Source organism: Dermatophagoides farinae, chromosome 3 (assembly GCF_024713945.1).
Source record: "Dermatophagoides farinae isolate YC_2012a chromosome 3, ASM2471394v1, whole genome shotgun sequence".
Lineage (NCBI taxonomy): Eukaryota > Metazoa > Arthropoda > Arachnida > Sarcoptiformes > Pyroglyphidae > Dermatophagoides > Dermatophagoides farinae.
Window position 1 is genome coordinate 2836232 of NC_134679.1, and position 26699 is coordinate 2862930.

At 27.8% G+C, this 26699-nt stretch overlaps 1 protein-coding gene across 5 annotated transcripts in view; it reads right to left on the reverse strand.

Annotated features, from left to right (window-relative positions):
• Positions 1–26699, reverse strand: part of LOC124494581 (uncharacterized) — a 109485-nt gene that overhangs the window by 26789 nt on the left and 55997 nt on the right. Inside the window, exons 1-2 of one of the 5 annotated variants that reach the window (XM_075729288.1) lie at positions 11698–16730; positions 9946–11577 (exon numbers count right to left, since the gene is read on the reverse strand). The exons of 2 other annotated variants lie outside the window; for them this stretch is intronic. In XM_075729288.1, the coding sequence (XP_075585403.1) occupies positions 9946–11577; positions 11698–11767 (1702 nt within the window). In that variant the 5' untranslated portion in view covers positions 11768–16730. Of the gene's footprint in view, positions 1–9945; positions 16731–26699 lie in introns of those variants that run through there. 2 more of the 5 variants (XM_075729287.1, XM_075729286.1) reach the window with 2 other exon arrangements.

The window sequence follows — 26699 nt, forward strand, 5'->3', positions numbered from 1 at the left end:
TTTTTTTTTTGAAATAATCAAAATAACAAGCAAACTTTTATACGAAAAATGAAAAATGGAAGATGTTACCTATTACAATCTAATAACATGGTAATTCAATCATTGTTTTTTGTTTTGTGTTTTTTTTTCACTTTCATTCAAACGAATGATGATGGTTGACATATAGCGGAAATAACATCGACATTCAAATGAAAAAAGATGATAAAAATATGTATAAAAAAAATTGAAAAATAAAATTTAAAATTTAAAATGAATGTTAAAAAAAAATTCTAATTGGCAAGAGACCACTGACGCTTTTCATCGTTAGTAGTTATGAAATTCGGCAGAATTTTTTTTTTGTTTTGTTTTGTTTGTCATTTCTCAAGTGTCTCTCGAGACCAGACGAGTAACCAATCACTATATATGAACATACAAAATGATGATGAGTAAATGAGAATTATTCAATTTAAAATATACAGGAAAAAAACAGAAAAAAATTGAAAAATTTTTTCTTGTTAAAACAGAATCAAGATATTAATAATTTTTTTAACAAAAAAAAAAAAAAAAAAAACACTAGAACAACAAACACAAACACGATATATTAAAATGTGTCTATGTGTCCGTGTTTGTGTGTCTGTGTATGGTACTTGGATTTTAATTAACAATTCAGAATGAAACGAAGAGATAAAAAAAAAATACACGCCCACGAATCCAATGGGAAAAAAAGATCAGTTTCAAGATTCAAACAAACAACCGAAATATCAGAATGAAACCAGTAAAAATGCTTGAAAAAAATTGATTATGTTTGTTTAACTTGTTTTTTGTTTCTTTTATTTTTCAGTGAAAAAAAAACTTATTAAATAACAAACAAAGATTTTGATTTTCGATTTTCATCATCACTTGAAGAGAAACTCAAAATTTTTTCAGCATCTGAAATAAAATTGAATGAATGAATGGATGACAAGTACAATAATCAAAACGTTGAATCAGATCACTATGATGATGATGATGATGAAATCTTCGTAACAATTTTTATTTTTCGATTATATAATTTAAAATGAAATTGAAATTTTGACAACTGAAAAAAAAATAACAAACATTGATTGTGTCCATCACAACAATCGAAATGAATGAATTTTTGTAGAGAAAAAAAAAGTGTTGAAAGAAAAGAAAAAATTATCAAGATTTTTTTTTTGTTCAAAACAAAATGTTTGTTCAGGCTCGCCACTTGTAAAAATATAACGAGAATTGAGAATCATATCTCAATTAAATTTTTCTTTCGGTCTGTTTTTGTAAGTTATGAAATTTCAATCTCTTTTTTTTCTGTTATCACATTTTGTTTGTTTCCATCGTCATCATCATCATCATCATCTGTCACATTCTTTGTATCTTTGATCACTTTCAGTTGTAATTTTTTTTCCTTCTAGATTCTACAACGTAAATTGAAATAAGAATCCAAGCAATTCATAGATTGTATCTAATTTAAAATGAAAATCATAAAAAAGAGGCGGATGAATTGAAAAAAAATACCGGGCAAAATGAATGAATTGTAATCGAAAAGAATCGAAATGAATAAATGAATGAAAAAAATTCTTAAAACCAGTAGCAAAAAAAAAAAAAAAGAATCTCTTCACTGCTTCTTCTTATTTTTTTCTCATTCTATTCAATGATTTAAAATTTCAATTTTTTTCATATATTTTTATCATTACTACTACTAAAAAAGCATCACATTTTGCACATCTTTTTTTCTCTCGAAATCACTTATTTTTATTTCCATTGAATTTTGTATGAATGTTAATCTTCATGAACAAGAAAATGGAACTAAATCACAACAAAAAAAAAGAATGAAAAATGAAGCAAAAAAAAACTATCCAAATAATCTATGATCAAAATTATCATTATCGTATTCGTCGCGATCAAAAAAAAAAATCGATTTCTATCTGGAAATCTTAATCTGGTATTATTCTGGATGCCTGTAAAACACACATATTGCAATTAAATTCATCTATCCAAAATAAAATATTGAAACGGGATAAAAAGTAGTGTGAAAAAAATCACTAGTTAAAAGAGCCAACCAGCGAAAAAAAATGGTGATGATAAAAAATGCAACAACAAATACCACCATCAATGAATTCTGGCCAATGTTTTTTGAACAAAGAATGCAAGCTTCATTAATTTTTGCATCCCAAACACACAAATACAATAAATATGAAAACCAAAAAAAAAAAAAAAATGGAAATAGGATTTTTGTTGGCTATCCACACATGCCACACGCAATAATCATTGTGGAATTTTGGTTTTTTTTCCATATTTGGATCTTTATCTTCATATATTTAGCTTCTAGTCTATTATTCTTGTTTTCTCTGGCTTTGTTTGTTTGTTTGCTTGTGTGTGATGTGTGTGTGTGTGACGACATGCAATTTTGTTTGATTTTTTTTTTATTATTTTTTATTATTTTCATTCAATTCGATTCCAAATGATATGAAAACCGTAGATAATAATCATCGTATACACACACACACACACACACACACACACACAGTATGATTGTACATTTTTTTTTCTTACCAACAATTCTAAATAGGTTTTGATGGTAGATATTTACGGAAATATACACATTAAATGCTGCTACTATTATATACAAAAAAAAAATATCACCACCACCACCACCGCCATCATCATCATCGTAACGGCAATGTAAAATATATCGACCACAAAAAAAAACAAAACAAAACAATGATGAAAATAATAAAAGAAAAAACCGATTTATGAATGAATGGCGATAAAAACAAAAAATTTCTTCATATTCTTTCTTTCATCATCATCTTTTTTTTTGTTTCGATCGCCAATGAGAATGTAAACCATGATTTTTTTTTCATTTTAATAAAATTGCAAGATGTTCGAATTGGTTTGGTTTGTATTTTTTTTGGTGGTGGTGGTCAGTTTCAAATTGCCAAGAAAAAAAATGAAATGAAATAAATTTCAAAAAAAAAAAAAAAATTAGAACAACAACCAAAAAAAAAAAAAAAAAATTGGCCATTATTGTGCCATTAGTTTTAACTGAAAAAAAACCAATAAAAAATGGACAAAAAAAAATTCAAAACACACGCACACAATGCATGTGCTAATTTTACAAATGCAAACCAACAGCAACAACAACAACAACAAGAAAATGGACATTTTGAAATCAAATCAACTAATATGCTAGTGATGGAAACAAAAAAAAATATATAATCGACAAAAACAACAGAAAAAAATCATCATTAAATCATCAAAATTCATCAACCAAGAATAAAAAACACAGCCAAAGGCCAACTATTAAATAGAAAAATAATATTTGATATCATTCTGATAACTATGGACACAGAATCTATATATATCCAGAGAGCCAATTCTGACCATTCATTTCGATTGCATTTTTATATATGTATGTTGGTGAGACAATAGAGTGAAACAAAACAAAACAAAAAATATTAATATGTTTGTTCAAGCAAAAATTTTCATTGAATGACACTTGAATGATTTGTATTTTTCTCGAATGATGATAATGGCCATTGTTTTTGATAAAATAGCTGATTTGTTGGTTATTGTTATATATATTTTGTCAGCTTTTCGGATGAATAGACAAATAAAATGCTAAACAAGTTTTTTTTCTGATATAACCGAATGAAAATGAGAAAAAATATATATATTTTTGTTCTATGATGATTGCATAGTAGCCAATGGAAAGGAAAAAAGGAATGTTCAAACAATTGTCTTTTTTTTAACAACATCATCTCTTTATCATCACTAACATAAATACATTGTTTCATTTGATTTTTTTTTCATTCTCAACCATTTCTGGTTACAATGGACAATAACAATGGTTCAAATGTAGAGAGAAAACAAAAACAAAACAAAAAAAAAATAGCGAAACATCAACAACAACAACAACAATTATAGAAGCAAATCGAGAAGCCCGAGAGCGATACGAATGAAGTTTGATAATCCAGCAAAAAAAAAATCCCAGAGCAAGAGAGCAATACTTCAATGCGATTTAAAAATTACAAAATTTATTCGTTTTGGCCGTTTGGATTTTTGTTGAAACTTTTTTTTTCATGTTTTCGTTTTGTTCATTGAATTTTTTTTTTGCATTGATATCATCTCATTCATTTATCAATCCATCTATTGAATGGTTGATTTTTTCTATTACTATAGTCGTTCATCATTTTAGCTATCTATCTATATAGAAATGTTTGTGTATTGTTTCAAATTTGTATTCTGAACGCGAAACGCAGTTGTTGGCTGTGTAAACCAAACAAAACATATAAAAAAAACAAAACAAAAATCATCCTCTCCATTAGAAATTTTACCGAATCAACCAAGAAAGGAAAAAAATCCGTACTGCTGTTGTTGTTGTTATTGTCGATGATGGCAATGATTACAAGAATGAACCAAAAAAAAAAAATGAAAGATACCAATACACAGCATTCATCAAAAGTCCTCAGGAGATCATGTTGTTGTTTTTTAGCTTAAATGTAATGCAATGCAAAGTAAATACGAAAAAACAAAACAAAAAACAAAACAATAAGACACACAGTAATTACTTCATATAATCACTAATCAAGATCATTATCAAATGTTGTTGTTGTTGTTTTATATTGATAAAAAAAGGAATGAAAAAAAAACAAAATGAAAAATACAAGACAATAATGATGATGGTGGTGGGAAAAAAAATCATTGCCCAAGAGAAATTTCATCCTCAAGAAAATAGTCACTGAAAAAAAAAAATAAAAAGAACAAACGAATGCAAATAAAACAAACAGACAAACAATTTAAGTAACCAACAAGTTCATATAATGATAATAATGATGATGATGATGGCAAATCATGTGAATATAAAAGTTAAATGTAAGAAAAAAAGATGATGGAAATGATATAATCATCATCATTCATTATCATTATGGTTTTAGATTTTGTTTTTGTTTTTTTTTGCTGTTAAACATAAAATGATGTCATGAATAATAAAACTTTTTCACACTATTTATTATTACGAATTTTTTCTGGAAAAACTTACGAATAAAAGTTCGCTCTATTGTTAGGCTACGGTCACACTAGCATTGACTAAACAGTCTTGCAGATCAAACGTGTTCAATCTTTCAGACTAAAAATTAAAGACCAACAAAAGCGACAAAACCGACTTTTACTTTCACAATGCATTTTTAGTCTCGTTTGTCTGTTTAGTCAATGCTAGTGTGACCGTAGCCTTATAAATGAAATATATATTCAGCATCAGAGGGAAAAAAATGGTTATATTAAGAACTAGCTAACTTTTAATTGATTTACATGAATCGTTATATTATTACAACAACAACAACAACAACAGAAAAAAACCAATGCAAATGTTAGTGATAATCAATTGTAACTTTTTTCTTTTTGCTACTATACTCATATGGATAGATAGATATTTCCGGAAAAAAAGAGTTGAAAAGTTCATACATTTTTTTTAATGCTCAAGAATATTTTGGAATTTTTTTTTTCTGCAATAGCAAGTGTAGCTATTTTTGTTATAAGATTCACTTACTCATATCCACACATACATAATGATATCAGAAAAAAAATAATGACCCCATAATGCCATAACATTGGAACATTTTCCATAATTTTTTTATCGTTGCAATACCGTTGCATGGTTTTTGAATTTTTTTTTGTTTTGTTTTTGTTAAAATGAGCAAGACAAATAACAAAAAAAATAATCAACTTGAAACAAAAGTTTTTTCTATTGCCAAAATTTTTTTTCCGTTGCTTTTTTCGGGTTTTTAGTTTTTTTTTTGAAAAAGTGCATGATTGTATACGATAATGTGTGGTTGTTTAACAACAACAACAACAACAACAAATGTTATAGACAATAAAATAAAAAGACCAAAACAAAAATGGAGAATAAAAAACAAACAACCCATAAAGAATCATGTCCAACATCAAATATGATGATATTCACCGAAATTAGAACAGAATAACGATTGAGATGCTGATTCGTGGACAAAATTAAAATAAAACCGGCCATAATATTCAATGAACACAAAACACAAAACAGAATAAACAAACAATAACAAGAAATAGACTGAAAAAAATTATGTTGTTGTTGCAGTAGTAGTAATAATAATAACACGAAAAAAATAAGAAATACCTGATCAGAATAAGAAATGATTTTATCATCAACATTATTATTAGCTTTATGCTTATTGTTTCTCCAGCATTGTTGTCTTGAAAGAATGAATGAAATTATTCTGTTTTCATCATTTTAACATTTTTTTTATTCGTGAGCTTCACTTTCATTTTTATTTATCGATAATGATAATCTATAATGATGAGTTTTGATTGTTTTTTTTTTTTGTTGAAACTGTCTGTTTCTTTCCCTCTGAGGTTTAGGTGCAAGTTTTATTCATTTTTCTCTCATTATTATTATTTACTAATGAAACAAGTGTTGCATAAATCAATTTGATTCAAAGATAATGACAATAGCGACGATGATTGTTTATACTATTTATGTTAGATTATTATTAATTTTTTTCCGCTGTTTCATAGTTTTACTAGGGTTACTATGGAACAGAATCAAACCAAAAAAAAAAAAAAAAAAAAAAAAAAAAACAAAAAACAAAGACAGAATTTTCTACGATTCGATCATGATACATATAGACAGATAAATACATTAAGTTATTTGATGAAAGAAAATAAAATTGATCTTCCCGCTGTGAAATAAGAATTGTAACTATCAAACACACACAAAAAAAATGTATATGGGCGCACACAATGATGATCATGATGGCATCAATTGAAATATATCAGACAAAACAAATTGTCATTTTGTTTATGTCTTCGTATTTTTTTATTGGTTTATACCATAGGCAACGAAAAGAATCACGACCAAAACAAAACAAAACAAAAAAAAAAATTTAAAAAAAATAACATCAACTACAAAGTGTGATGACAACTGAATCAAAACAAAAAAAAAAGAGACAAAACAAAACAAAAAAATCAACGTCACGACAACAACATTGTGGAACATTTATTTTCGTTTCTATATTCATTCATATAATATAATGTGCGTGTGTGATCTACTTTCATGCATCTTTTTTTTCTAGACTATGCCCAATATATATACAAGTAATTGTGATTTCTTGACGGCAACATTGATGGCATATAATATGGCGGCAGGCAAATGTTGACAATTTCCAAATTTTTTTAAAGTTGTATTAAAAACAACAATAACAACAACAACAACGAATCGAGTCCAAACAGCAAGAAGAAAGAAATGTGTATTGAATTCAATGTATGCATCTATGCTAACATTTAAAGAATGTTGCATTTTTTTTCTATTTAGCTAATGTGATGTCCATAGAATTGTGTATTCTGGGTTGCCAACGCGACATTTTCATTTGTTTGATATAAAAGCAAATCGCTCCAGGAACTCATCCAAATAGAACGACATTATCATCATCATCATCATCATCACCAACAACAACAACAACAACAACAATGATTCGAGAATTTTGTTTTTATTGGTAAAGAATTCAGACGTATCAAATATATCGACCGTTATAAAGGAGAAAAAAAATTGTTAATGAATAACTATTGTTGTACTACAGATTGGACAAATTTTTTCGGAAAAAAGAAAATATAATCAAATAAACTGGTAATATATTTTCGGTTGGTCTGACACAAAAAGCATTCACACACGCACACATAAAACAGTTTGACGTATTTCACGATGTATGGTAACGAATTCACATATTACAATTATTTCATCGAAAACATTATATAAAATGAAAATATGAAAAATGAATTTATGAACAAATGACCAGGATTGTCATAATCAATTTATAACCACTATAGGTCAACTAAATAATAATGGTGATGATAATCATCATCATCATAATTTACATATAATTGTACATCGAAAGTAATTGGCAGAAAAAAAACAAATTAAAAAGTAAAAGGTAAACCTTAATGATTAAGTTTGATCTAATATAAATGAACAATGAACGACAAATGACTTTTTGTCATACAACAATGAACGAACAACGATATAAATCATTTGAAAGGTACCAACAACAAAATAAAATGACAATGCATTACAAATTGATTATGGTGAAAGTGTTAATTTTCATAATATCTGCCAAAATGTTGTGTGTTGTGGAAGATAATTTCACTCAAACAGAAGTGGAATCCTAAATAAAATAAGATTAACAAATTTTGCCACGATTCAAACAACAAAATAATAATTATCCTTAGACAGTTAATTAACAAATTGCCAATGATAGCGAAAAAACAAGAATGGCAAGAATACAAGATAATTTCAAATAAATAACCAAAAAAAAAAAAAAAAAAAGAAAAATGATTACACACAATGTTCACGTTCACATGTCTGTCTGTCGATTCCATCATAATCATCATCATTATTATCATCAGTAATGATAATTGCCAACACGATCAAACCAAATATAAATTATCATACATTTGGATGATTCTTATTATCAACAAAGATCTGTTTGGATTTTTTTTTCTGCATAATACAAATAATGAATGGACATTGTTCATGCTATGTCTGTGTGTGTGTGAACAACAACATATTGATTAATGTTAATCAAGTTATGAATGTTGATTGAATCCTATGGACCAATATATGAGATTATAAACAAACACACACACACACACCAAGCTTGGTTAAGCCCAAACTTTTGTTTTTTTTTTTTGTTGTAAATCAACAACAATAAATTGGGTGTAGGTGTAGGAAGTGTATCATGAAGATGATTAAAAGTTAATTAACATGTAATAAAAACAAAAATCATTTTAAAAATTTCAAACAAACTATGGTCACATGAGGCCAATGTTGTAAATAAAACAATGGAAACTTTTTTCCGATAAAAATTTGTGCATGTTTTATTTTTCTATCTAACCAGGTATAATTATTTATTTTTTTTGGAGCAAACTAGCTCATATTAATTAATTGAACGCAAAAAAACAACAAAAGAAAAAAATTTATACAGCCAACTTATTTGTTTCAATCTCTCGATCAAATACTGGTACTTGTGATGCTATTTTCAATTTTGTCGAGTTGTCGCTACAACCTGCACAAATAACATGATCAATAGTACACATGAGAGCTTTGATTGTATGTATAATATTAGGAAATTCCGATAAAAATGCCAAAGTATCAATGATTTGGTATGTGGATTCATAGATTCATAGAAAAAAAATCGATCCTCTTTTTTATGTGATATATGCGCATTTCTATGACCAAACCAAGTAAGAGTGGATAAAATTCTTTTTTTTCAATAGCAAAGCATCATTTTCATTGGACACTAGCAATAACAACGACAACAACAACAACAAAAAACTTTAGTCAAATTGATGGTCCATAATAAAATTATCACCCCATCATCACCATTATTGTTGATTGACCTATATATAATAAACGATGTCTACCATAATATATTTTATTGGCTTCATTATATACGCGTACCATCAATTTGTACAAATTACCATCTAGCCATCAAACCGAATAACAATGATAGCAATTACTGATAGACAAAAAGATAAACAAAACCATCCCACTTCTTACGATTCAAATGCAATTATGTATCGATGATGGCATTGAAAATAAAAAGGTTTCATTGATGATGATGATGATGACGATGATGATGGAATTCGTTTCCATCGTTTAGGTTTAGGTTTCGAATAGAAAATTGGTCAACATACACTATCAATTAGGGTAACTATTTTTCTATCAAAAGAATAGTAATTTAATCTTTTTTTTTGTTTGAAGTTTTTATTTCTTATTTTGTTCTCTTGTTCGAACTTATTATTTTTTTTTCTTTTACATTCTGTAGAAAACTTTTATTCATTCATTCATTGTTGTTTTTAAAAAGTTTTCAAGTCAAAATCAAATTCAAGAAACAAAACAAAACAAAAAATTAATAGCCAAACCTGGATCAAAATCATCAGCATATTCAGGCGGAGGTGGTGGTAATCGAAGTGATGGATATCGTGATAATAATGTTTTTAAATCATTCTCTTGTCGTTGTGAATAATAACGATAAATATTATGTTGTTGCAAGAAATCATTGGTTGTGTTGGATTGTGGAGAAGATGCATCCGATAACATTATCATTAGATCACTTGTGTTTGAATATTTTTCAATGAAATTTATTGTAGCAAAATTTGTAGTTTGATTATTATTGAATTGCTTATCGATTATCAAATGTTTTGCTGTCTGATTTGATAATTCATTTTGTTGTTCTAGTGGTAGTATGTCTTTTTTTATTATTCTATCATGAGGATAATTATTGTCCACAACAATATAAACATCACTGACATTATTATTATGATTAATTTGTATTGTATCATTATAATCATTGTCATTATGACGACGACGATGAATACGATGTAAGGATGATGAACTTGGCATTATCATCATCATTTCATCAGACGCTTCATTATCGTCATCATTGTCAATGGCAGATACATTTGGTACAATTGTTGAATCAACAACAACAAAATTATCTAATCTAGAATTATAATCATTTGGGATTGATTTTTCTTTAGAAATTATATCAGAACCAGTCAGAATTGTATTATTTTTTTGGATATTGAACAATTTATCGTTCATTGTCTCTTGTGATGGTACACCAATGTCGTTAATTGCTGTAATATTATTATATAATTTTTGCTTCTTATTCCATTTATTTTTTAGTAAAGAAGTGGCCGTCGTCGTTGTTTCAAGATTGATTATATCTGTAACGACAATGAATTTTGTATTATTATTTAATCTGGTTGGATTTTTGATCATTTGACCTTTTGTTGTCAACTGTAATGATGGTGATAATGGTGATGATGGATTAATTGTATTTGATGATGGGCGAGGTGACAATGATGATAATGATGATAATATTGTAGGTGAAATGGTTTTAATGATTGTTGGGAGCATATCTTTTGCTTCATTTTTGTCATCATTGACATTTTTTTGCTGCCATAACAAAAAAGGCGTTGTTGCCATAGTCGTAAAATTGTTTTCGATTCTTGGAATCGTATTCTTTGTTGTCAATGTTGTTGTTGACGTTGTTGTGACCAACAGTGGAGAATGTGTAGTCGCATTTGGTTTTCTCATCAGAATCAGAACAATGTCTTTATTATTTGCCTTTTTTGTCATGATAGCTGATGATAGTTTTGAACTTTTATTATTATTATCATTATCATTATCATCATTATTATTGCTTCTAATGTTTAATGATGATGATGAATTAATCATTGTCCATAATATTGATGATGGTGATGCTGATAATGGTGAAATGGATGGAACGGAAGTAACGAAAAATGGTAAAGGTGATGGTACTGATGTTGTCATCGTCGTAGTTGTTGTTATGTCAGCGGCAACAATCGTTTCGATCATTATAAATAGACAGATGATCACAAATAATAGATATTGAACAAGAGAAAAAATCTTGTTTTGTAAATTTGTGGCAACGACCGTCGTTATTGTCGTTGTCGTAGCCACCGACAACGTGGCCGGGGCTGATATTTCAACTTCCGGTATATGATTCAGTTTCCGATTTTTTGTCGCTATCAGTGAATATTTACCACAATGGTAATAATAATAATTATCATTATTATTATGTGAATACAATTGAATTTGTCCAATGATTGATGATTTATTATTCTGATCTAGTTTTTGTTGCTTACTTTTATTATTATTATTATCATTATTGATAATGCCATCACATTCAAAAAAGGCCATCAATTTGGATACCATTTTATTCGAAATTTGTGGACCGTTTTTTCCAGAATTAAAATTGATATAATATTAAACTGTAACAATATTTTACCGTCGATTCCATTATTATCATAATTATTCATGATTTTTTTTAATTATGAACAGAAAGAAAAAATTCCGGAAAACAGTTACATAAATGGTTTCCTATTAAATCGGTAACATTTGCTTGGTGTGGTGTGTGTGTGTGATCAAAAGCTCTAAATAAGAATATCTTCTTCCATTTATCACATAAACATTTCAATTCTGATTTCCTTTTTTTTCTTTGCTCTGAGAATTATGAGAAAAACGAAAAAAAAAAATTCATTCAATGTGCCAAAAAAATGATTTCAAAAAAAAGAAAAAGATATTTTGATGATGTAATAAAAATCAATTTAGCGACTTTTCATCGCATTGCATTGCAGCTATAAATGTGAAACGAATATGAATTAATTGAGCGACTGTCTATAATCTTTTAGACTTTTATCAAGTTTATTCATATATATGACACTTTATTCTTGAAGTGTTTGAATGTGAAATATTTACACTTTATTTACAAGTGGATTTTGTTTTTTTTTTCTATTGAAATTTGAGAAATAATGTCCAAATGATGACTATAGTTCCAATAAAAGTGGATGCTACAATTCAAATATAATATTTCTTCAGATTATTTTTTTTTTATTTCTTTTCCAGATTGTTCGCACCCAGAATAAAAAAAAAATGAAATGAAAATTCTTCACAATAGAATATTGAAAATATTTAGGCCACTATGAAATGTGAAATGATGTAATGATGGAAATTTTTCACTGAATTTGTCGATCATTGTCGGCTGTTGGAATTTCTGGATTTTTTCTTTTGATGCATTTTTTTCTAGCTGCTGTTATTATCTGAGCATTAAATATTTTTTTATTCATTCAAAAATAGATGAAAAAAAAATTCTTTATGTAAAGTTTTGAATCCAAATGACACTTTTGATTCTGATTATTTGGTCGAACGATAACAGCAGCAGCACCGACAACAACAACAACAACAGCAGCAGCCACAGCATGCAAACAGCTCGGGAAAAAAAATCCAAACTTCAAATCCAATATCGGATATGAGATTTGATGCATGCCGAAAAGATGCAGAAAAAAATATATAAATTTGTCTAGACACAAGAATATTTGATGATTGACATTTGGCAGAATATTATTTTCATATATTTTATTCCATCTTGCATTATATAAACTGAATAAAGTCAATTTATATGTCGACTTTGTGAAATTTTTAGTTTTTTTTTACTCCAAATGTTTTTTTGTTGTTGTTGTTGTTGTTTGTCACAAAAAAGAGTTTTAGAACCGGAAAAAATAGAGTTCACTATGGGGCTCAATGTTCAGTGATCATCATCATCATCATCATCGATGAAATGTGATGTCATTCGAACCGAAACGTTTCCAAATGGATGATAATGATATGAACAATAATTTTTGACGATCGATTCAATACAATCATTATACACAACTGGAATTTTGGGCAAACAACAAATTCTTTTATATTTTTTTTTTTTTTTTTGTTACTGGAGATGGTAATTTTTTTCCAAAGTTTTTTGTTTTGTTTTCAAATTGTCAATATGTGTGTGAAAAAAAAGGACAATTGAACCAAAATAAATTTTGCAATTAGAAACGAATGATGAACATTAATGACAAAAAAAATGGCGTCTCAGAAAATAAAAACTATATCGTCGATTATTTAATGAAGCCGGATAGAATGAGAATAGAACACATAGAAAGGACTGTTATTTTATTTTATTTTTTTTTTGGATATCATCATGACACACGCATTGCAATTTGAAAGTTTTCTTCATTTTCATTTATTTATTGCTACAATCAGCATTTTATGATGAGTGTGTTTGTTGTTGAAATATATGGGCCGAATTTTTTTTGTGCTTCCTAGTTTTTTTTTCTTATATTCGATGCAATTGTAGAACGTGCAATATAAACAAAACTTGAAATGACAAAGATCAGCTTGAAACTGAATTCATATCAAAGATTTCAGAACCTGAATTTGTTGAAAACAACAACATACACACAAGATACAATTATAATGACGTAGAGAAGAATTGGTTTTCATTATTTTATATAATGGAGAATTTTTGTTGTTGTTGTTGTTGTCATGAAATTAGAATCCATCACTGATGGGTCAATGGCCGTCACTAATCGATGTAACAAACAAACACACTTACAAACACACACACACATACGCAAACACAAAATAGATGACTACATTTGATAATGATCTAAAGTCGTTGATATCATTTTCAGTGATGAAAATGTTTTATAAATTTTTTTGTTTTTAGTCTTCAAACAACAATTTTTTTTTCTTTGAAAAACATTTGAAATTTGATCATTATTATTGATTGAAGAATCGTTTTCGATTAATATCAAGATCTGGAACATTAACAATAATGACAATAAGATGTATTGACTGTATGATGACTGAAATCAACAAGATGTAATAATTTTATTGAACATTATTTTCGAACAAGAATGAAAACATTGGAAAATTGATGATGTGGCAATGTTGTTTTTAAAATTGTTTTTTTTACTCTCCATCATTCTTTTATTCCTATACAAATTGTCACTTGATGTCATCACAATGTATGGTTGTGAAATGTTAATCAAAATTCGAATAAACACAGTACCGGAATCGAAACGATTCTAAAATTGTTGTTATCGGAAAAAGAAATTGGGAAAAAAAATCAAAATTTATTGTGATGACACAGCATCATTATCATTGAAATGTGGTGATGTTATGCAATCTGATTTGTTTCGATACATGAATTGTATTTACTTTGGTCAACACAAATTCGGTAACTTAATAACCGAATATTGACTCTAACGATGCGAAGAACAAAGATGAAATTCTCAAACACTTTTTAAAACGAGCGGAAAAAAAAACTTTTCAATATAGTAAAAACACTTTGGTCATTGTCATATGATAGATGAATGATTTCACATAAAATGATACAAAAATGTTATTATTCCACATCAATATTTATTTTCAAATGGATTTGACCACCGATCGTTGTATCATATATATATAAAAAACAACCGTATGGACCACAATAATGATGATGATGATGATAATCAATAAGTTTGCAAGTGTGTGCGTGTGTGAATAATTCAAATCCCAATTTTGATAGTGATGATGATGATGATGATCATCACCATCATCAAAAATCATCATAGATTAACATTAACTTTATGTGGACACGTTTTTCCATCAAAGTTATGTAATACATTTTAAGAGAGAGAAAAAAAAATAATATGTTGTAAACACGAAATGTTAATGAACAATATCGAGAATTACTATACACACACACACACGAATAAAATATACAAGAGAAAAAAAAAGATCTAGAGATTCTGAAGAAATCTTATAGGCCATGCACGAACATTGGCAAAATAATAATAATAATAATAAAAAATTTGTCAATCTATTATAGACTTGTTGGACGATGGACACATTTGTATTCGATAGAAAGATAGATAGAAAAAATTATTTTTTTTCGATCATAATATCCGATCACACACACAATGAAAACATAGAATATTGATGAGAATTTTGTCTTGGCAATGTTTTTGTTGTCGATGTTTTTGTTGTTAGTGATGATGTTATAAGCTTAGTGTGGAAATTTCACGCAAACACACACACACAGACACATTAAACAACAACAAAAACAACAGCCATCATCACGACAAAATCTATACGAACTTTTCTTTTAGCTATTTTCATTCATTTATTAACGAAAAAAAGACAACGATGGTGTTTACAAATCAATTTGTAATGGTCATATTATCATAATAATTATTATAAATCAATATCCACAAATTGAAATAAACGGAAATAAATGAAATGTGATACCACAAAATCATATGTTATTTGAACAAACAAAAAAAAACACAAATGAAACAATCGACAAACGAATTGTATAATCGAGGATAAATACAATAATATTTATTACCTTCACTTTGAACGACTAACAATTATTGATTATCACACACACACACACACACATAATTATGGTGACGAATTTCATAAAAAAGAGAAGCGAAAAACTTTTTTTTTTTCATTTTCAAGAACTTTGTAGAAGATGAGAAAAACATAGACACACACATTAAAAGAACTTCCGATTTTCAAAAAAAAAATGAAAAAAAAATTCATACAGCACAAATGTCAATTTTTTTTGCATATATACTGATTAGATTTTGGTTGTTATAAATTCAAATCAAATCAATTTTGAATTCACTGGAAATGTGTTTGGTTTGTTTAGTTGAGAATTTTTATTTTTTTAATTAAACAAATAATTTTTTTTTGTATTTGTAGAATTCAAGATGTGAAAATAGAATGAAAAAAAAAATTGGTTGAGCACTGAAAAACAGATTGTAATTTATGGAACCTATTTTCATATAACAACAACAACAACAACCACGAATGGGTTGTAGAATTTTGGAATGAACTTTTAATTCACCAAATTGAATTCATGCCAGAAACGGCTAAAAAAAAAAATTGGAAACCAAATATGAAAGAAAGAGGCAGAGAGAAAATGCCAATCAGCAAACAAACAAGTACGGTACATATGAACCAAACTAGCTTATAACGGTTGGAAAAAAAAATACAGAGACACTTTGGCCAATGAAAAAAAAAACAGAATGTAATTTAAAATATAAGCGTTGATTGCTCTTGGATGTGGTACCAAAAAAAAAACGGAGGAAAATTTCGAAAAAAAGCTGAAATCAGAAAAAACCGCCAAACATACAATGATTGAATTGATACAACGATCCTCCACATTGAATGAATACGAAACGAATGAATGTGGATAAAAATTTTGGAGCATTCGTTTCGGAACCCACAACACTATGATTCCAGCGATAGAGCAGTGGAAGTAGTCAACATTTCTGTTGTTACTGTGTGGTCTACTATTATATATTCGTTCGTTCGGTTTTTTTTTGGATGAAAATAAAATAAAAACAGTATAAGTTTGGTTGAGAAAAACAATTCTGGTTGAATGCTTCCAGACGGCGACGACAAATAAATTATCGAAGAATACAAAGCTATTTATACGAGTTTTTTTCACTCAAACTTAATCTTACATTTATTAATTGTGTCCAAGTCCAAGAAGCAAAGCAATTAACAATTTTGGTGATGAAAAAATTCTTCCAGATGATAATCAACAGAATATAAAGTTTTTTTTCCATTTTCAATCATCATTATTCCTGCCCGAATCGATCAATCAATTGTCAATGATTTCGGTTGAAATATTTGATAAAGTAAAATCGTTAGAATTATATAGGAATAAAACTGATTTCAATGAACAATAAAAAAAAATAGAACAAATACAAACATAACAAACAGAAAATCTTGAAAGAATCATCGATCTAAACACCGAAAACTAGCAATTCGAAAAAGTGAAAAAAAAACAAAATTTTGCCATCCTTTATATACATCATTGAAATGTACAACAATTCCAAATCGAAATCAAGAAACAAAAACAAGAAAAAAAAGTTGACAACGATAACAAAAACAACAACGACAAAAAATAAACATCACAAATCTAATTATCAAACATCAATCTATTTATCAACAGCAATGTGGATTGGATTCGTTTGAAAATTGTAGCCTCTAATGTAATAGAAATAAAGTCATTGATTTTAATGATGATAACAATGGATACAAACAAAGGGAATGAACGGAAAAAAATAGAAAAACACTAGAGTTCAAGGGTCTTTATTTTTGGTCGATTTTTGGTTTATTTTTCACAAACTTTTTTTATTACGATTGAAAGTTTAAAAAAAACGAAATTCAATTCTGAAAAAAGCAATTCATTTTTCGCTCTTTTTATTCATTTCGAAATACATTCTACTCGTTTTTGAATGACTTGAAAACAACAACAACAACAACAACAACGGCAACAAAAGGCTGTTAAATAAAGAAGAAGGGAAATGAAGGATTCATGGTACTCAAAGTTTGAATATAATGAATTTCTTTTTTTATGTATGTATGTGTGCAAATGTGAATGCATAAATCGCTGGCAATAATCTTGATCTATGCGTTTTTCTATCTATCTATCTATCTATCTATCTCTCACTTTATTCTTCAACAATTTATTCCATTGGATTCATTTATTCATTCATTCGTTCATCGTTCATCATCGAAGTTGGATAGATCTCACATAGATCATGAATGAATCTACATTTCACACTATAGAAAAAAAAAGTGTTAGAGAGTCATATCGAATACCATCAACATTTTTGTTGTTGTTGTTGGTTTGTAACTGTGTGGTGATAATAATGGCTGAATTTATATTTTTTTCCAACCATATAATGTGAATGTTGTATGTGTTGTTTTTCAACAATCATTGGCTAATGGCTTCAAAACAATGTTTATTGTATACATGAAGAGTGAAAATATTATCTAGTGTAGTCTTTTTTTTCATTGTTGGCAAAATCTAGTTTTCTATCATCATCATCATCATCATCATCATTGACTTGAAAACATTCCAAAATACTAGTATACTAGTACTATTGTCATCATCATTATCATCAACATTGAAACCTATGGAGGAAACGATCAAAATATTGTATTTTTTTTTTACTTGCAACGGAAAAACTCACGAATAAATTTTGCAATGATGATGGATATATATCTGGTTCAATGCGCTTGCCAATACGTTCTTATTTATAAATTTTTTTTGTTGTTGTTAATAATGATGAAAAAAACCATCATTTTTTATTATTTATCATCACACAATTGTGATTTATTCAAAAAGTTATATGAAAAAAAAAACAATAATCCAAAAGAATTTTTTTAAAAAAAACACTATCTCTTGTGATCAAACAGCCAACACATATACAGAATTTTATCTCATTTAATCATCATCATCATCATCATCCACAGAATCAGAAAATTTTTCTGAAAATTATGAAAAATTACAATGTCAATGTTGTCTATGTGTTTGTTTGATTTGATTCAATTTGTTTCAAATTCAATTTGGATCATCGACAATATTACAAAAACAAATTGACAACAATGACAATAACAGCCAGTCACGATACGAAAAATTGTTTTCATCATCTTTATTTTTTTTTTGCCTGGGCAACAATAATTCAACTTGGTTACGATCAACGATTATTCTTTTTGCAGTAACAATAATTTGCACTATATATGGTCGCTATACATGTTGTTTGTTTTTCTGTTCTGGTTGTCAATTTGTGAACACATTCGAAGATTTCTTTACGCACACACTATATTTTTATATTTCAATTTATCCAAAGATTCTGACAAATTAAATGTGATTTTTGTTCCCTCTCTTTTTTTTGTATATCATTTTTTTTTCTTCATCTATTTTTGGTACACTTACCATTTATCAATAAAATACGTGAATAGTTATAGCAAAGAAATAAAAATGCGAATCCAAGTTCTTGGAATTTGAATCATAAGGCTACTAAAACTAAACACACAAATATAGTGGATATAAAGCCATTGGTAATAATAATAACAGTTAGTCATCGATTATGATTAATGATTGGCAGTATATATACTAAACATTTTTTTTGGGGGCAATATGAAGGGGGTAGTTATACTCCACAATCCACTTGCTTTGGGCTTCTTTTTTTTCTCTCTCTCTCTCTCTCTCTCTCTCTCTCTCTCTCTCTCTCTCTCTCTGGTTCCATCTAATGTTCACAAAGGCATGTGTAGTTTTTTCTTTCTTTGGTTTCAACAATTCAATACGAATCCAAAACTGCTGCTTTTTTCAATAATTCTGTTTTTTTTCTCTCATCATCATCATCATCGTTGTTGTTGTTGTTTGTTATTCCAAAATAGTGCAAGAGAGAGAGAGAGAGAGAGAGAGAGAGGTGATTCATTGGAAATCTATGAAACTTGAAGACAACTTTATTTCTTATGAAAAGTCTATAGTTAACAACAACAACAACAACAACAATAACAATTTATTGAATGTAAACGAAACTCAACATGAAATTTATCATTGGTCATCTGAAAGGCTGACTTTTTTTTGATTCATTTTTTCTTGTTTTTCATGCACAATTTATATTACATTTTTCGTTATAAAACTATATATATTTTCTTTCTCCATCATTTTTATTTTTTGCTCAATCTGTCTTTGTCCCATGATCTTATTGTCTCTCTCTCTTTCTTTCATATTTTAGAATCAATAAAAAGATTCACCAGATAAATATGAATCATATTTCAATTATAAGTAAAATCAACGAAACAAATAGAAAATAAACGATCGTATAAATAATAATTGAATAAAAAGAAAACTTTTTGTTCCAACAACAACGGTGAATACAAACAAACAAACAAAAAAATTTGGTTTTTTTAGTGAGGAAAAAAAATTCTCTCAAGTGAAATGAAACTGTTATAATGTCATTTGAATCAAATCAAATCAAATTTTTATTTCTATTCTTTTTGTCTCCATTTCATGTTCAAATATTTTATTTTATTTTATTTTTTTTCACTCAATGTGGTTCATATGTTGTCAGCCCTTTTTTTTGTTCACACAATAAAATCATATATTCTGGTTGCTTCTTCTTTGTTTTTAAAAGTTTTATTATTATTCTGTATGGTTTGTTGTTGTTGTTGTCGGTGGTGGTGGTGTTTTGACTGGATTTAGCATTTTATTCCAGAAAAATTCCATGGAAATTGAAACCATAACCAAAAAAATGATCTCATTAAATTATTTATTTATTTATGTGTGTATGTGTATGTGTGTTTATGTATTTCTCCGTAAATGGCACAATACCGCAGGGAATGTATGAATAACGATCAATAAATTTGTGGAAAAATTTTCACACACACACAAAAAAAAAGACTAAAACTACAAACTGCAAAGAGGAAAAAAGAAAAGTTTAAAGTAAAATGTAATCCAGACATATCGAAAACGTTGTATTGTTTTTCTTATACGATCATAATCATCATCAATATAGAGATTTTTTTCCATCTTTTCAAATGGTTCAAAAATACATTGCCATGGAATACAGAACAAAAACAAAGACGAAAAACGCCCCCCATTATAGTGTGTTGTATGTGTGTGTAATCGAATATCATATAGATAGTAGAAAAACAGCTGATTCAAGAAAGATCTCAAGAAATTTTCATTGGTTGTTCCGATTTAGATGGCAGATTCGTTCTTTCAATAAATATTTTTTAAAATATTCTTTTTTTGTGTGTGTGTGTTTAAGCAAAGTCAAGTCAAATCACAGAACACAGTCATGTAAGAATCCGGAATTATTAACATTCGTGCCAAGATTCATTCGTTCATTTTTTCATTCTGTCATGACAACACAAATCATTCGAAAAATTTTAAAACTTATTATAAATTCAGTTCAAATAATAAATATATCGATCGATCGATTCACTTGATCGACATCAATGTTTTCACAGAACAAAAAAAAATTCCGGATTTTTTTTATTTCTATTTTCAGAACGAAAAAAAAACTTTTAAACTTCATATACTAATTATGTTATTTTTTTTGACAGTGAAAGTGAAAAAATAGGTAAAAAAACTAAAAATTTTTATGAATAGCAGAATCGTTAGATAAGAAGCTTATTTCATTCAATTTTTTTTCAGTGCATAAGTTATTTTCACATTATTATAATTTTACAGGTAAACTTTTTTATTTTGTTTTGTATTTTATCGAAACAATTCATGTAGATGTACACAATAATCATCAAAGTTTGATGGTGTAAATTGAAAAAAAAAATAAAAAATAAATTTAACCAGTACACAAAAAAAACCAAACAGTAAAATTTCAAAAACCGGATCAACAGAAAAAAAAATTAGAAAGAGTGAGAGAGAAAGTAGGAAAAAAAAACTTTTGCCAACAAAAAAAACCGGTGGCAATTGTTTTCCAGTATGTCACGAAAATGTTCAGAATTCGAGATTTCGACCGTTTTGTTCTCAAAAATCTGATCATAAACATTGTATGCATTGGTCATAATAAAGGAAATTTAAATCGGAATAAAAAGTTTATCTATTCATTGTTTGATTTTTTTTTTGTTTGTTTGTTTGTTTGGCAAATTGGCTTATTGAAAGAAAATTCTTTCAAGTCATGACATACAGAATTCAAGTAGAAATTACCATTCGTATGTATAGAATCTATAATGACTATTGAAAGACACATGGTCATGAAAGAGATTTTTTTTTTATTGCCGTATTGTTTTTGTATTTTTACTGACAACACAGTTTGTTGAAAATTCACCGGATTCAATTCGAAATGATGAGTATGAGTGGGAAAACAGAAAAAAAAGCTACTTCATCAAACGGCAAAGTTGGTAGTTTATTGTGAAAATCAAATGTAGATATAGAAAAACAATTTTTTTTTGTCTACTTCGGATGTAAAAAAACACAACAATGACCATTCATGACGTTTATCGTTTCTATTATTATTAACTGACAATATGTGTTAACGGAAAAAGATTGCTTTCCTTTGCTTTCTATCCATTATTTCATTTCGCACAATCAAACACACACACAGAATCAGTGAGTGATGATTTGCATAAAATAAAAAAAAAGAAACAATTTCCAAGCCCTAATGACCAAAAAAAAATCATAGAATTTGAATTTAATGAATGAATGAATAAATGAGAATGTAGACGAATAAAAACTATTGGAATTTCAATTTAATTCTGTTTGCCATACATTCATTATGTATATGGTCAAAAATCATTCCATTCCATTTTTATTTATTTTTCATCATAAGCAAACATGATCATGATGATGATGAATTCTGTATTCAAAATTAAATTTCATTCAATTGAAATTTATCTATTGAAAAAATGAAAAAATTTTCAATATTAATATCAATTTGGAATATAAATTAGGTGGTGTATGTATACGAAAGAAAGAAACGATACAGCACAGAAAAAAAAAATTGAATGAGTCTCCTATTGTGAATAGCAAATGATAACTGATTTTTTTTCAGGTAATATTTTTTTTTCTACGCTCAATTCTCATATTATCATTCACAATGAAGATCGTATTATGCATGAATGATTCAAAATTCAATAGACAATAGAATAATTTTCATCTTGAGATTTTTGTCAGAAAAAAAAACTCAATTTTCAATGCAAAAAAAAAAGAAAATATAGAAATCCGATAAAAATGTAAAATTTTTTCTTCCAATGACATACAATGATAACGACTTTTAAATTTATAACATGAAAAAATCAAAGTTAAAAAAAAAGAAGAAAGAAAGACAAGTAAGAAAAATTGTCGATTTTATTTTGACAATCGGATCGACCATTTTCAATGTTGCACTTGATCGTTTGACATTTATTTTAAAATCGGTACTTTATTTCCAGATTATCATCATCATCATCAACAACAACAACAACAACGGAATTCAAGACAGGCAAAGAAAAAAAGATAAAACGAAAACTAGAAACTGAAATAGAAAAAAAATTGAAAACTATAAATCATACTTAATAAGTTAATGGATAAAATGTACCAACAACAACAAGGAAGTGTTCAATTCGAATATCAATGTAATCAATGAGTGGTAGAAAGAAAAAAAAATAAACGACAAAATTGTCAACAAGTTCATCGAATATGTCAATTATCTATGTTATTAAATGAAAAATATAGAAACAGAGACAACATATACATGTATTTTATTTTTATTTTTTTTGTCCATTGAATTCTCGGAACTTTAATTTGATTTGAACCGAGAAAAAAAAATTGAACCAGAAAAAAAAACTTGATACTGGAAACATATTGACAGGAAACGAAAATAAGTTAACCATGATCATGGCTAAAATATGCAATAGACAGTCAATTATCAATCAACAAGGGAACAACTAATATAATTTTCCATTGAATGATGATAGAATGTGAAATGATAAAAAAAACAGCGAATGGGGCAAAGAGAAACTTTGACTGCATATAAAAAAAACCCTAACTATGGATCAAAAAAAAATCAGGAAAAAAATGACAGCCCAATATATTAGATAGAAAGAAAAAAGAACCAGAAAAGTTTCCAAAAAAAAGAAAAAGAAACGAGTTCGTGGAAATCAAGTTGCTTTATGCACAATGATGTTAGCAATGAATGTGAATGAAAATTCATTTGCAACAATTCTTCATTCAACTTTATTCATGATTTGATCAATCACACGAGAACATAAACACACAAATCATCAAGATGAATATATGAAAAGTAAAGTTATTTGAATATAGAAAAAAAAGAAAGAACAAACGAAGGTCGATTCATTGAAAATCATCATTATCATTATCGATCGATGATGATGATGATGATAATGACGATGATAAGATCAATTTATGTTATAAATTCTAAAATCATTTATGTTGTTGTTCATCATGTGCAACGTAACATGGCAGTTGTAATTAACGAGTTTCAAACGATTCAAAACAAACTCTTCCCTTTCAACTAACTACTATTGCTATTTATATTCTAATTTTTTTTTCATCAGAATTATTCATACATACATACACACACAAAGCAACCATTGTTCAATAATCAACGGAAGCATATAGGGAGAATATTCTACACATTGTAAAATCATGAATAACCAATAACCGGGTGAAAAAGAATAAGGAGGAAACGAACGAAAAAAAAAATTCATCAGAGCGTATCGTTCGAACAAGACAATGTATTTTCTCTAACTAAGACTAAAACAAGCGAATCAAAAGCAAATTGATTTTCTTTTTTTTTTTTGGTCTTCCACCAAGATATAAGTGAATTTTTTTTGTATGAAATTCTCTCTTTAATAAGACAAAAAAAGTGAAGTTGTTTGAAATGAGAGAATCAATTTGCAAATCATTTTTATGTCAATCGTTCGTCTTCTTTTTTTTTTATTCATTGGAATCATTGCAAACATTTTTCTCAGAATCATAGTGGAGAGAGAGAAAGAAAAAAAAAAGATATCGATCGTTTCAACGACTTATTGAATGTTAATTTAAAATCAATATTAAAATAAAAATTTAAATTGTACTGAAACGGCTGGAAGGGAAAAGAATTTCGACAAACACCGGAAATGTCAATGATATAATGCTGACACGACATAAAAACAGAGACATTGGAAAAAATATTTGCATTGTCCAAAATTCTTAACACATTTTTAAATATTTTTTTTTGTTTGTTTTATTCAAACAAAAAACCAGCCACAAAGATGATCAAGAATAAATAAATAAATTTTCACTTTCACCAATTTACCACAAATTTTCTATCAATCATCGAATAAAATTTGACAAAAAAAGAAAACTGATTAGCCCTACAAAGAAATCAAGCAAGCAAGCGTAAAAGCGTAAATTCAACTCAGGCAAAAACAATTGATTGACTGTCGAACCCAACAACAACAACAGCAACAATAGGGTTCAATGGAATTCGATCCAATCGAATTGTGTGTGTGTGTGTGTGTGTGTGTGTGAAACAAAAATCAAAGGCGACAAAAACGAAAATCGATTGGATGTCATCTGTGCAAGTGTGTATACCATCATTGTTGGCCCGAAACACCAAGACAGTTTGAACAGGACAGAAAACAAAATCCAACGATTTTAATTCACTTCAATTGAAAATGACGAAAGGAAGTGAAAGCAAGAAAAAAAACTTGGTAAATTCATATGGTGCCAAAGCCACTGATTTTATCCAAATGATTGCCATTGGTAACAGCACCTACGCAGCATTACACACACACACACAAGGAATCAGAAGAAAAATCGGATGAACATCGAAAACAACTACGAAAAAAAAGTCAAAATTTCACGCATCACCAAACACATACATGCACACAAACATTCAATGAATAAAATGTGGCTAAAATTTAGGGAAATAAATTTTTTTTCACCCTCTTAGAATAATTCACACACAAACACACTACCAAACTCCAAACGATGATTGGATTCTTGGATTTTTTTTCTTATTTTTTTTCTGGTACCATGATTCTTGGAACATTCGAATCCCAATTTGTTTGTTTGCATTTGCAATCGAATTTAGGTTCTGTTATATTAATGTGTGCGTATGTGAATGTGTGACTTGATTTTTATTTTCAATTTTGCAACACATACTTGTTCTAAACACACACACACAAACATCTTTTACCCGAATTCGTTCCATTGTTATGGTTCTTGTCGTCTTGTTTCTTTTATCCATACATTTGCATGTAATTAAATTGACTTTACATATCATGTTGACCAGATTATAATATAATACAAATAGACAATACTGAATTAGTCTTTTCGATTGTAATTATCTTTATTTATTCACATTCATTTTCGGATAAAGAGAACAAAAATCGAAATGATTCTCTACAGGCAACAAACAAATCTATATCATACAAAGAAAAAAAAATAAACATTTAGAAATATGTGTTGATCATTTATTGTATTTGTGTGTACAAACCAATAATTTTCTGTTTGAAACATTTTTCTTTTGATATTTTTTTTCAAATGGTGTATAAATAATGACGATAGCAATAGCAATAATTGGTTAAGAAAGAGACAGAGAAAAAAAACAAAAAAACGAATTACAATCGTAATAGTCAATCTTAAATGATTGAATGATAAAAAAAAAATATTTATTCGACTATATACACACAAATGGTTTGATTTTTGATTTCATATAGCAACAACAATTTTCATGAAAAAAAATGAATTAGATTTCAATGATGTTATTATAATATTTTCGTTTCTATTTGACCAAATTCATGGAATTCATTTCGTTTTATCATCTATCATCATCAAGCAAATGAAAACAAAAAAAACTACCAGTAAGTGAAACAAATCGAATCATCATCATATTCGATTATCAAGTTTTATTATTTGATTTTATTTTTACAGATAAAATAGTCGATAATAGACAAAAACAAAACAAAACAAAAAATAAAAAATTGGATTGAAAACAAAGAATGTAACGTAAAT